The 12,998-nt window shown below is 38.1% G+C and overlaps 1 protein-coding gene across 3 annotated transcripts in view; it reads left to right on the top strand.

Moving 5' to 3' along the window:
• Positions 1-211: 211 nt before the first annotated feature.
• The window catches only part of LOC127776733 (protein SWEETIE), a 32,657-nt gene continuing 19,870 nt past the window's right edge, over positions 212-12,998 (top strand). For all 3 annotated transcript variants that reach the window (XM_052303262.1, XM_052303261.1, XM_052303263.1), the window contains exons 1-17: positions 212-452; positions 1,016-1,223; positions 1,678-1,784; positions 2,175-2,411; positions 2,523-2,612; positions 2,680-2,767; positions 3,518-3,582; positions 6,848-6,952; positions 7,315-7,404; positions 7,490-7,570; positions 7,784-7,852; positions 9,219-9,344; positions 10,180-10,283; positions 11,045-11,177; positions 11,258-11,364; positions 12,297-12,413; positions 12,498-12,665. In XM_052303262.1, coding sequence (XP_052159222.1) covers positions 282-452; positions 1,016-1,223; positions 1,678-1,784; positions 2,175-2,411; positions 2,523-2,612; positions 2,680-2,767; positions 3,518-3,582; positions 6,848-6,952; positions 7,315-7,404; positions 7,490-7,570; positions 7,784-7,852; positions 9,219-9,344; positions 10,180-10,283; positions 11,045-11,177; positions 11,258-11,364; positions 12,297-12,413; positions 12,498-12,665 — 2,066 coding nt within the window. In that variant the 5' untranslated portion in view covers positions 212-281. The remainder of the gene's footprint in view (positions 453-1,015; positions 1,224-1,677; positions 1,785-2,174; positions 2,412-2,522; positions 2,613-2,679; positions 2,768-3,517; positions 3,583-6,847; positions 6,953-7,314; positions 7,405-7,489; positions 7,571-7,783; positions 7,853-9,218; positions 9,345-10,179; positions 10,284-11,044; positions 11,178-11,257; positions 11,365-12,296; positions 12,414-12,497; positions 12,666-12,998) is intronic.

The raw sequence follows: 12,998 nt of genomic DNA, 5'->3' as shown, positions 1-12,998 counted from the left end.
ATAATTTGTAATATTAAAATATTGATTTACTTTATTACGGAGTACAGTTTTTATAAAAAGCACTTCGTGAAAAAGCATGGTCAAAATAAAAAAAAAAGAGCTCAAAATAAACAGTCCGTAAACCGTTTGGACCGTCCGATGAGCTCGACGAGCAGACGGTCCGTCGCCCAACGGCCCCCAACCCCCCGACGATTCCCAGATCACAGCACCAGCACACCTAGATCTCGATCGAACCGGTAGCCCTCCCGTTACCACCACCCTCCTCCTCTCTCCTCCCCACCATGGCGAAGCGCGGTGGCGCCGCCGGCGAGCCCATCCCGCTGTCGCGGTTCGGCGCGCTGGTGGCGCAGCTGGAGTCCGTGGTGGCGTCGGCCAGGCAGAAGCCCCCCGACGCGCTCCTCTGCTTCGACCTCCTCTCCGAGCTCTCCTCCGCCCTCGACGAGGCCCCCAAGGTCATTCTTACCATACCACCTCTCCCTCCCTCTATTATATCCCTAGCGCTAGCGCCCCAGATCCCACGCCCGCCCATGCTCTCTCTCTCTCTCTCTCTCTCTCTCTCTCTCTCTCTCTCTCGGTGGCGCAACGAATGGCGTTGCGTATGCGGAGCTTTCTTGTTCTTGGAGCCGCGTGGATTGGATGGATCTCTTGTGAGTTGCCCTGGCGGTTGCGTCGTAGTATTCCAGGCTTGTGCAGTTGTACTAACATTATAAGATGGCAATTGAAGTAACGAACAAACAATTTTATGTGACCATGCTCGGGTGCTTGTGTTCTAAATTAACCAAAACCATGGAGCATGTCTCAAAAATATTCAGAATTTAGTGAAAGAAAAACCAATCTCTCCTTTCCTGCCCGCATTAAGTCAACTTAGAGCAAATTTCTAGTGCGTGAGTCAACATCTGCAGACTTAATTTCGGATTATGTTTACCTAATAAGCAGTAATATGCAGAAATACTGGATTAGTAACTCCGGTGTTGAAATTTGTGTTTTGGCGGTCCTGACATCCTATAATATTCAGGAGACCATACAGCTTTGGCAAAGGAAATGTGAGGATGCTCTCCAATCCTTGCTTGTCCTTGGGGCTCGTCGCCCTGTTCGGCGATTGGCATCGTCAGCAATGGGGAGGATAATCGAGAGAGGTGATGCAATATCGGTATACTCAAGAGCGAGTACCCTCCAAGGGTGGTTGGTAGATGGAAAAAGAACGGATCCCATGGCCTATGCAGGTCAGCAATTGTAATTCATATTGTCTAGTTTTTTCTTAACTTCTTTTAAATTGCATCGGAAACTAGAATTCCATTATTTTTTAGTTGATGCTTTGGACATTGACAGTCTCCAAATCTCAAATGCGCATGTTTTATCATTACCTTTTCAAACTATATGTTTACAAAAACTATTAAAAATATAATCCTAAAATAGACTGACATAATGGCTACCATTGTATTAAGCCTAAAACTACTGCTTGAACTTCAATGAATTAGACTAGTACAAGCTAGGTTTCATACTGGTATACTGCCATATCTTCTTAGCTAGGCCCTTGATCCCATGCTAAAGTTATTGCAAATCCTGGACTAAACAATCTTGGGCAAGCAACACATTTAATGATGTACAATGTTGAAATCTAAGTAAGCACATCCACTTTTTGTCTCCTTCTAAAAAAAACTCAATATTTCCTAACAGGTGTAGCGCAATGTCTGGGAGAAATTTACCGCTTATTTGGACACAAGATTACTGCAGGCTTAATTGAGACATCAAATATTGTAGCAAAACTCATGAAGTACCATGAGGTTATCTTCTCCTGCACTTTCTTTACTGTCTTTTCATCCTTTTTTTGGTGTCTTCATATTCTTCTATAGAAAAACTATCTTAACTTTGTTTTCTATCCATAAGTCTTTTTGTGGATTTCTCTTGCAGTACAGCAGATCTGTTACGATGCATGTATCGTTTTTGATTTTTCTTTTCTGTAAATAAGGATTGAAACAATATGGTGGAACTTACCACAAATCTTCAATGCATTTACTTGTGGAAAATTTTCTTTCATTCTTTTTTTGTATCCCAGTGGAACCATAAAACTCTTAAAAACTATTGTGATTGATGTCAGCCTTTTTGTTTTTGTTGGTCATGCCTCATTTCTACCTGTAAAAGGATTTTGACAGTTCTCTTAAATGAAACATCAGGACTTTGTGAGACAAGATGCACTCCTCTTGCTTGAGAATGCATTGGAAGGTTCTGGTGGTGGTGGTAGTGGTGCAGCTTATTTGGAGGCTTTCCGCATTATCATGCGAGGAGGTGTGAGTGATAAATCATTCATTGTCAGAGTAGCGGCTGCTCGATGCTTGAAGGCCTTCGCTAATATCGGTGGGCCTGGGTTGGGGATGGCTGAAATTGATACTTCTATGTCTTGTTGCGTTAAGGTATTTGCTAACCTTGTTTCTCATTCTTAATGCATGTTGAGAGCTAGTTGTTGCTATGTTTTTTTAAGCTGATAGTCCTGATACTGTTCGTTGATTAATAACATGCTAAAGGGCTTGGAGGATAATGTGTCAGCAGTTAGAGATTCATTTGCGGAAGCGCTTGGTTCCTTGCTTGCTCTTGCGGTTAACCCAGATGCTCAGGTGTGCGAAATTTACATTTTTCCTAACTGTTTCTTACCGGTTTATTTATATATGATTGCATTGATAGGTAAAGAAAGGAGTGAAAAAGCAAAGCACTTCTGGAAAGAAATTTGATGATGGTCTACAGAAGCATTTGATTTTACCATTTGTCAGAGGTAAACTGAATCCTGTCATATGATTAAAAACACCTAAATACATGAATGTTTACATTTTTGTAGCCAAACTCAAATGATACCAATTTTTGCTATCCGATCATATGAACATTTTTCCTTTTCAGAAAGGAAACTAACATGAGAGCATCTTGAAAGGCAGAAAGTTAAACGTGCCAGTTACATTATGTGCTTACTGAAATGTCAATCCAACCATAGTTATTCAACCTGTTACTGAGCTTTGTCATTCTCAACTAGTATTGTATAGAAAACAAACATTGATCCTTTTGGTTATGTTCTTGCCTCATAATGTATGGGAACTAGCATTCCCAATACTGGAGACGAAGCATTACTTTCTTTATTTTCTGAAATGCTTAGATTTTTTTTGCTATATAACCTATGACACACTTTATAAAAATATTGCTAGTTTAAGGTGGTGTTTGGATCCTAGTTTAGTCCCTGTCACATCGGATGTTTGGACACTAATTTGGAGTATTAAACATAGACTACTTACAAAACTAATTACACAGATGGAGGCTAATTTGCGAGACGAATCTATTAAGCCTAATTAATCCATGATTAACACATATTTACTGTAGCACTACATTGTCAAATCATGGACTAAAGTTTAGTCCCTGGATCCAAACCTGGCCTAAGTATGCAGACTATTTTACATATGAACAAATTAGTTTGGGTGTATGAATAGTCCATGATAATGTGCATTGAGTGTAATGTTCCTTGTTTTTTCAATTGCAGCAAATGGAGCCAATGCAAAGAAATTACGAATTGGTCTGGCTTTATCGTGGGTGTTCTTTTTGCAGGTAAATATTTATTTGTAAAAGGACAAATCTTTACTACTACCTCCGTTTCAGGTTATAAGACTTTCTAGCATTACCCACGTTCATATAAATGTTAATGAATCTAGACATTTGTCATCTAGATTCATATATGCAAGATATGCAATGTATAAGATATGGAAAATATATGCAAGATATGGAAGATGATGAGAAGGTAGCTTGAAAAAGAAAACATTGGAAATATATAAGATAGCAAACATATGTGGGCTACTTAACTATAGAATAGTTGTAGCTAAAAGTTATTAACAAAAATTTCTTAGTGAAAATGAAACAAATACAATAGTCAAATGTAGTAATGCACGTGTGGAAGTGTGAAATGGAAGTGTAGTGGGCTTATACAGAACAAACATTCTGGATTATCTTGTGCATACAATGTATTTTTATCAAGCGATGAAAAGTAAGGGTTTTAAGGTACATTCCACTCAAAAGATCGGCGCTTAGTAAATACACCTGAAATATTGGTTTGGCTTAATGCCACTCTGATGTTCTGTACAGAATATGCGTGCTTTATATATATGATGATGACCATTAGCCATAGGCTGGAAAAGAATCTTGACTCCAATATCGCATCAAATAGCCCTTCCCTACCCAAACCCTAACCCTATCCACCGCAGGGGCTACTACATTGACTTGGTGGAGAAACATCTCAGTGAGTGGTTCGTTCAGCTTTGACCTATAACTGGTACCTGTGTAAAGAAGCCTACTTGCTAGTTGCTATTGCCACCTTGTTGGGGGCATTGATTTACCTTGCACCACTCATCCTAACAGCTCACGTGTTCACATTCTAAGTTAGTTCGCTTCTACACCCACACGCACCACTATAGTTACCTCCTTTGGGTTCTGTGGTATCTTCCTGGGACCATCACTCTGTGCCTTTTCTTATCTTGGTCCCAACTCCTTGCAACACCAGGTATATCTTGATATGACCTAAGCTAGTGATCCTTTTGATCATTAGGCTTTTCTTGTTGTGTCTCTGTCCTTTCTTGATTGCTGGAGTTTCCCATTCAAGTGCTGAGGCTGAGTGAGGACTATTGCATCTATGGTTACTTAGAGCACTTGGCTACAAGTGGCCCCTTTGGACATTGCCTGAATGCCTGCATCTACTATGTTACTTCCTAATGACACAAGCGCGATTAGCATTGCTCACTTGTAGCTGCAGGTGCAACAACAGGTTGTTACTATATAGCATGTGTTCTAGAGCTTTATCTAGGTTACTTCTTGACAACAGCATGGAATAGATAGAGTCCAAGTCCAATAGGTTCATCAACAAATGTCATTCTCGAGGACATTTTGTGCTCGCCCTTCTCTTTTTACTCTCCAAGTGCCCTTGTTGTTTTGTTTCTGTATGTCCTTCAGTTGAGCTAAGCTCAGCTGCTCAGGTGCATTCTAGTCCCACGCCAGGTGGTGATTATAGTGGTTATCTTGCTGTAAGTAGGGATAAAGGAAAATGAAGGTGCACCAATGTTATTGAAAAGGATTGGCACTACAGGTAAGTAATGGAGTGACACAACAATGACAAAGGGAGTTGGCAATAATGCCATGGTGGAGCAGCTGCATTAAGTTCAATGATCTCCTGCAGCTACATCACCAGTGAGTGGAGAATACCAGGGTCCAGGAGTGGCAAGGTGGGGGTTTTGATGCAGAGGTCATGAACACATGATGTTGCATCGGATATGGTCATCAACTTACTTGGACTGATTAGAGGCAAACGAGGAGATGGTACTTGTCCAACGAAATGCCATTTTACTGACAAAGCTATATTTTGTGTGGCAATAAGCTGCATCATTTCATCTGGGTAGCATTTTATTTTATTATATTGAGAAAATTCCTCATTTACCACTGAAAATAATAATAAAAATAAGTGCAAATGGAATCTTCTTGGTGAAGTCCAAAATCACATTTAAAAAAGCCAAAATTTATGTGAGTAATTTCATCAACCTACACTTTACTGATGAAACTATTAAAAAGCTACAACAATATGTTCCCTTATCACAAAACTACTTGTACAAGAAATATTGTCAAGAAGCTACAACTCCGTTACTTGTCATACTCTGGAGGCTTGGACAACACTATTAAGGATTACACATCAACCTGCTGCACAGAGGCCAACCTGGCTGTGACCGCTAGCAGCAGAACAGCCATGCCAACGTGGTTGGGTTCTTCTTCTTCTGTTTATGCTCTACCCTCAACATTGGTTTATAGCTGCGCCGGCTGAGCGTGTATCCGACCGGAATGGTTATACTCCTGCTCAGGGAGTCATGCACGCTGCATGTGGGACACACATGCTGCACGTGGGCTGTGTTGCTGCTGGAGGCCATTGCCAGGTTGGCCCTTCCATAGCAGGCCAATGTGTAATACTCCCTTCGTCCCACAACATAAGAACCTAGGATTGAACGAGACATTTCCTAGTTCTACGAATCTGGACAAGGATTTCCTAGCACTACGAATCTGGACAAGCTATATTTTGGGACGGAGGTAGTATGTAACATCAATGTCGTAGCCTCCAAACTAGTACAAGTGGGACCTAGCTGTCAAGTTGGCATGTGTCAGAGTTTTAGTTTCTTGATAATATTTCTTCTGAAGTTGTAGTTTTGTGCCACGAGAATAAACACTCCCTCTGACCCAAAATATAACAAGTTAACAACTTCTAACATTCAAAATTTGTCCTAAAATATATTAATTTCTCCACCTACATTCTCTTCTCAACCAATCACAACCTTCCACCTTTTAATTTCTGCACCTACTTCCTCTTCTCAACCAATCACAACCTTCTCCTATTTAATTTTACCTACTTTCTTAATATCCTCATGTCCAACCCCAGAACTACTTATATTTTGGGGTAGTACTTATTTGAGTTTCATCTCTAAAGTTGTAAATTTGTGAAATTTACTCTATTTATTTTTAGCCAACACACCTTTTTGTATGTACAATCTGTAGAAATTCTGTGCAGAATATCTAATAATCTAGAATCCTTCTACATTATATGTCTCCAGAAGTGCTTTCTAGCATCTTATTCCAAGTGATGTATTGGTATGACCATCATGTAGATTTTCTCCTGTTCTGACGATTTGTACAGTTTATCTTACCCACTCATTCAGCCATATGAAACTCAATTATGTTTTCATTTTACATTATGAGGTTCTCTCTTTTTCTTTGAATTATAATGGTTTGGCATCCCAATTCATCTTTTTATGATGTTTTTGCCTTTAACAAGGGTTATGTGGTGCAGATGATTCATATGAAATATGGTACCCCAGATAGTGAACTTCAAAACTATGCTGTACAAGTTACGGAAATTCTCCAAGGGAATGCTTCTCCTGATCCACATGCATTGGTAATCCATTTTGTTTGTTTTGGTCTCAACATGATTTTTATGATTTCATGAAATGTGAGGTGGTAGCCTAATTCACAATTTGGTTTAGCTGTTTTAAAACAATTCCCTTTCCGAGATAGAAAATTTAGATGGATTTTTGAACCATCTGAGAAAACATTATTTGGCATCTAACCAAATTTTGCTTTGATATTCTTTGGAATCAGCTGGTAAATACCAGCAGTGGCATGGTTATTTTCAAAAAGCTTCTAATACTGGTGTTATGTTGTTGAGCAAGTGTGGCATATGAAATATTGGTACTGTAATGTTATTGGACCTGAACTTCAGTTCAAGTTTCTTATTGCTCCTATATTTTAATTTCCCAGGCATGTGTTCTATATGTTCTCCGAGTTGGTGTTGCAGACCAGATGACAGAGCCGACACAACGTGAATTTTTGGTATTTCTGGGAAGAAAGGTTTGACAAATTATTTTTGATCCAAAAACAGTTAAATATATTTGAGTTTATTACATTATAATTTTATGTGCATGGCTGTGTACAGTTGGAGTCTTCAAATTATACAGCCCTGATGAGAGTGGCAACATTACGCATTCTGTCTTACCTGTTAAGAAGCTTGGGTGAGGTATTTACACTTTCATATCATTAATTGGCTTCTATTTTTTGTTTACACCCTCCAATGGGATAACCCAACCAAGTGATTATGGTAACAATAGCATATTTTATGCATTTGCAATTACTTTAAGTGTGTGTTTATCTTATCTTTGGCAAGAGCTGAAAGTCCTTATTGGGCATTTCTTACCAATGCTATACATGCATCACATTTCCTATCGTGCAGGTTCCATCTGAATTCAAGGATATTCTTGACAATACAGTAGTCGCAGCATTATCCCACTCTTCAGCTCACGTATGTTATGACATAGCTTCCCTGGCATTTTCATTTTCTTCTATTAAGATTTACAAGCACATGAGTTAGGCTGTTTACAACTTCATATCATCTCTTCTATAACAGACCCAGTAAACATCATAGATGTGTACTGTAGAATTATGCTACTTTAACTTTAATGGCCAAATATCTCATTGAGGGTAAATGAACATGTAGTTTTGTAGGTGCAGAACTACTTCCTTCAGTTCCTTGCGCCATTGTACTTTCATATTTTACTCTGTGGGTATGCATCATAGTCCGCTCTTCATCTGTTCTTTTTTTAAACACCTATAAAATAGTTTGGAGTAAATTACACAGGTAGCCTGGTATCAGTATGCATTATTCTGACATTGTATTACCAAGAATGCTCACTGTGATCCACGGAAACAAACCGGACTGTTTGGTGAGCATCAAAGGGAAAACTTGATCTTCTTCCGTAAAATTTAAAACCCTACCTTTACATAAAAAGGTTGTCCGCTAGGAGGTTCTGTTGGGATTGTACAAGAAATTCCAGTAATGGTTGAACCTTTTCTAATTGATTCTTAGTTATTTACCCAGATCAGAGGTGAATTGTCCAAAGGCTTGTATCTTTGTGAAATGTGAATTGAGCTTTTCCAGTTTTGATTTGCCAACTGCTTATTTCACTGCATTACTCTGAAAGCAGAAATACCGGCGTTAATAACAGGTCGAATTCCTGGTTGAATAGATCAGGTAGTAACAATATTTGTGTATTTGTAATGGATATTACATTATTATATTAGGTAATAATAATATTCGGGGATACTACAAAAATTAGGAGGCATGGTGGGATCGGGTATCATTTTAGCTTGGTAGGATCGTAGTATCGATAAGATACTACAACTTTCGTCCCAAAATAACTTCATTTCTAGCCATTGGTGTTCAAATTATCACAGAGTAGTATTGATGGGTGGATAGGTAAGGGGATATAAGTGAACTTATTTTGGGACAAATGGTAGAGGCTAGAAATGAACTTATTTTCGGATGGAGGGAGTATGATACGTATTGGGATACTGACAACCTTGGATATATGGAGAAACTTTTCCATATTTAGTCCTAATTACTGATAAAGTGGTCATACTTTCTGCCTTTGAAAGATAAACATTCCTAGTTTATTTGCATGTCTTGTCTTGAACTGCACTTTTGAACATTCCATATGGTACAGACTGATATAAACTTATCTTCTAATATTTAAGTGCAATTCATTTGACTTAAAGTTGAATACATCACTTTCTATTTGCAATACATGTGCTTTATCTTTTTTTGATTAACTATGCTACAATAACTTGGCATCTCCTGCAAATTGATTTCCTCTTTTGCAATTTTATAGGTTCGTGTTGAGGCAGCTTTAACATTACGTGCTTTAGCAGAGGTTGATCCTACTTGTGTTGGTGGTTTAGTTTCATATGGTATTACAACCTTACATGCCCTCACAGAGACTTTATCATTTGATAAGGTATAATAATATTCATCAGTTGCTTGCCATACACATCTAATGTTGTTTAATCTTTACCTACAAGTTTCATATTTGTATTTGGCTATTCGCTATGCTCACTTCCAGTATCCAGAATATATAGTTATATCCAATAATATATGTTAATAACCAACATATGCTCAAGCTCTACCGATTCTGATCCCTGAGTGATCTATGTTTTTTTAGTATCAAAATTGCATGAAAAAACGATAAATATTAACATAGTTACTATGATGTTGAAACTAGAGTTTAATCCAATATGTTAAAGCAATATTTAGCATATTGCTGGCTTGCAGCACAATTTTCCTATAGGAGATAATATACAGAAGCTGTATTGCCAGTAGGTGCCTCTCGTTCTGTTTACTTGTCACAAAAAAAAGGAAAAAAATACAGCAGCTGTTTAGTGTGAACATGTTACGATATACTCCTAATCTTTTTGTGCTGTTGAAAAATAACTATAAACCATTGCACGGTGAAAATGGCTGTAATACGTACTTCTGAAACTAGAGCAGAGTACGGGATTGGGATGGTCAGAGCTTCACTTTCAGAATTGATGGACCAGGCTTTGTACTGTTTACTAAACTGCCCTCATCCGTCATTACAAGTCTGGCAATTTAGTATTGACCTAAAAATTCCAATGGATCTTATCTATAGCTTGTTATCTAGCTCTTGTGGAGTAATATATTTCTCAGTGACTTTTTGGAAAATCGTTTTATAAATTATTTGCTACTTCTTCACTATTGTTTTGTCACCACCTTTCAATGCTACAGTTTTAGTACTCTAACTTCTATCATCTTGTCAAATTTGCTTAAAACAGGGTAAAATTATGAATCTTGAGCTCGATTCGCTTCATGGACAAGCTAGTGTATTAGCTGCTCTTGTTGCAATCTCACCAAAGTTACTTCTTGGTTACCCTGCAAGGTTCATTTTATCATAATTTCTATGTTATATTTTTTTTTGTAATACCTGATTATAGGTAAACAAAGGATGCAGTTCTGGTCAAATATATGTCTGCCTTTATTATGCATCTTCATAGCGAATTCTTTGTTTTCTCCCACATAAAAAATGGAAAAGTGCAAGATTATTTAGTGGGTGCTGATTTCAAGATTGTCATCTTATACGTTTTTCACTAGTTGTGTTTTGCAGTGGTTTGCTAGACTGCTAGCAGTCTTTTTTTTTTTTATATTATGTTCTCATTGCATTTTTGCCAACTTTAGAAAGTCACTCGAAAGGTGATGTGAGATAAGCTAGCTGCTATATTCCTAAGCTCGATCAGTGACAATGGAACCTATGGCAAATTTTAGGTGGGTGTATAGTTGGTTCAGCACTATGTTGCACGCTAATTGTCTTGTATTCGTTAGTTGTTTCATATCTGAATTAAGCTTGGCTGTTAGCAAGTTAATTGCATTGAGAACCTGATTGGTTCGTCTATCTGCAAAGCAAAGATGAACTGACAGTCTGTCAATAGGACTCTCTATCCATCCTTATTTGTCTAACATTGTTCTTCGAGTTGCTGCAGTCTGGCATCCTTTTTAAGGGAGTATCCTTAAAAAGGATGTTTAGCCCATTTATATACTACTGTACAGAACAGTTTATAAGCTCATTCTTATGTTAATGGAAATAATGCCCTGTTCTGAAATATTAATACTTTGTCTTATTTTGCCTGCTTAATAAATGCACAGACTGCCCAAGTCCGTTCTTGAAGTGTCCAAAAAGATGCTTAATGGTTTCAGCCGAAATCCAGTGGCTGCTAGTGCGGAGCGTGAAGCCGGCTGGTTGCTTTTGGCGTCTCTTTTAGCATCCATGCCAAAAGAGGTATTAAAGATACTGTGTCCTATATGTAAAACTTGTATGAACTTTTGTAGTAGTAATTTTTTCTGTGGGCATGTATTCAGGAGCTGGAAGACCAGGTGTTTGATGTTCTTTTACTATGGGCTGGTCCCTTTACTGGAAATCCCGAGTCATACCTTCGCCATGTGCAGGATTGGGCATCAGAATTGCGGTTTGTTTTTCATCAACTACTAGCTTCCTAAGCTCATATCTTCTTTTATGTTTATTTCTACTATGACACTTAGCAACATGTGATAGATCTGTTTGTTCCATGACACTTTATTATGTAATATGAAACTGGCTTAAATGTTACTCCACAATTAGCATAAGGTGAAAAAAGAACATTTTTGAGTAATCATTGCATCCGAGTTTGTGAAAGTAGGGAATAGATAAAGAGAGGAATAATTGCATTGGGATTTGAGAAAGTGAGGGTATTTTGGTCTCTTTGGGTTTGTATTGGTATGTGTGGGATGGGTGAAAAATGAACTTATTTTGGGATGGAGGGTGCAGTCATCATGTTCGTATGTTCATCTGCAGCTTATTTGAATTGAACCATACTTGATGGATAGATGATGACTTATCAAATGGCACAGTTACCAATTCCTTGTTAACAGCTTGAGGGATATCAATTCACACTCAATAGATCTGCAATACATTTTTCAGAAGTTTTATAAGTTCATAACAATCTCAAGCACTGTTTCTTTCCGTTTCCTATATTTTGGAATTGGTTTAGTTCCTTCTTGCGGTTTTACTCTGACTTTCAGTCCAAGTTGTACTTTAAGTTATAAAAGCTGTTGTTAGAAAGTGGCTTGTAATTGATTGTCATCCCACTAATGTTGCTGACAATCCATGTAATTGGTCATCCCCCTAATGCTCCCCACAATCCGTCAAGCTGGCTTGATCTAGCCATCCAAAGTTCACCTAACCGCTGAGTTTAGGTTCTCATCACTTATCTTAACGGTTAGAGTGTACCATACACAATAGTGAATATGATAATTTTGCATCAGATATCTCCTCAACATCAGTTCACTACTTCACTGCAATTGTTCTGTTTACCTTCCAGTCAATTATATATTCACTGATTGGTTAGCTTGTTTGCTGCAGTGTCCTGTCTGTTGCGATTGAGGCACTTACTGCCTTCATAAGAAGTTTTGTCTCTCCAATTATGACAAATGCCAACGGTGGAATTCTGCTTAACCCTGTGCTGGCCTACCTTGGTGGGTGCGTAAAAGTTATAGCTGAATCTTCCCTGTTCTAGTCTATATTATATCTTACAGTGGCTAAGTTTCAACCTATATGATGCAGAGCTTTATCCCTTATATCTTCATTGAGCTCTAAGAAATTGCCAAATGTGAACTCTGCACTGAACCTCTTCACTACTAGAACATTGATGGCATATCAGTCTCTTTCCAATCCAATGGTTTACAAATCTGAGCACCAGCAGATGCTTCAGCTGTGCTCAAGCCCATTCAGGTGGTGTACTCTTTTTGAATGTCATTGCTTTGTTATTTTTATCCTTCACAAATCATACTGCATGCATTAAATGTTAAATGTCTAAACATTTGAATATAGTGAACATAGACAGCTTCTTCGGAATATATATTTTTTCCTGAGCCCTCCTGCCACTCTTAAGCCCTGAATTTGATTTTGTGTGGTTTTCCACCACAGTATTATTTTGTATATCTGACACTGTTGGCAGCTCAAAATTGTTTGCAATTAAACACTTTTGCAATAACTCATGTATTCTACTACCCCGTATCATGCAGGATTAGCCAACTAGGTTGTTTATCAAAGCAACTTAACATA

This window comes from Oryza glaberrima, chromosome 6, assembly GCF_000147395.1.
Source record: "Oryza glaberrima chromosome 6, OglaRS2, whole genome shotgun sequence".
Taxonomy (NCBI): domain Eukaryota; kingdom Viridiplantae; phylum Streptophyta; class Magnoliopsida; order Poales; family Poaceae; genus Oryza; species Oryza glaberrima.
This window is presented reverse-complemented; position numbering and strand designations above follow the sequence as displayed.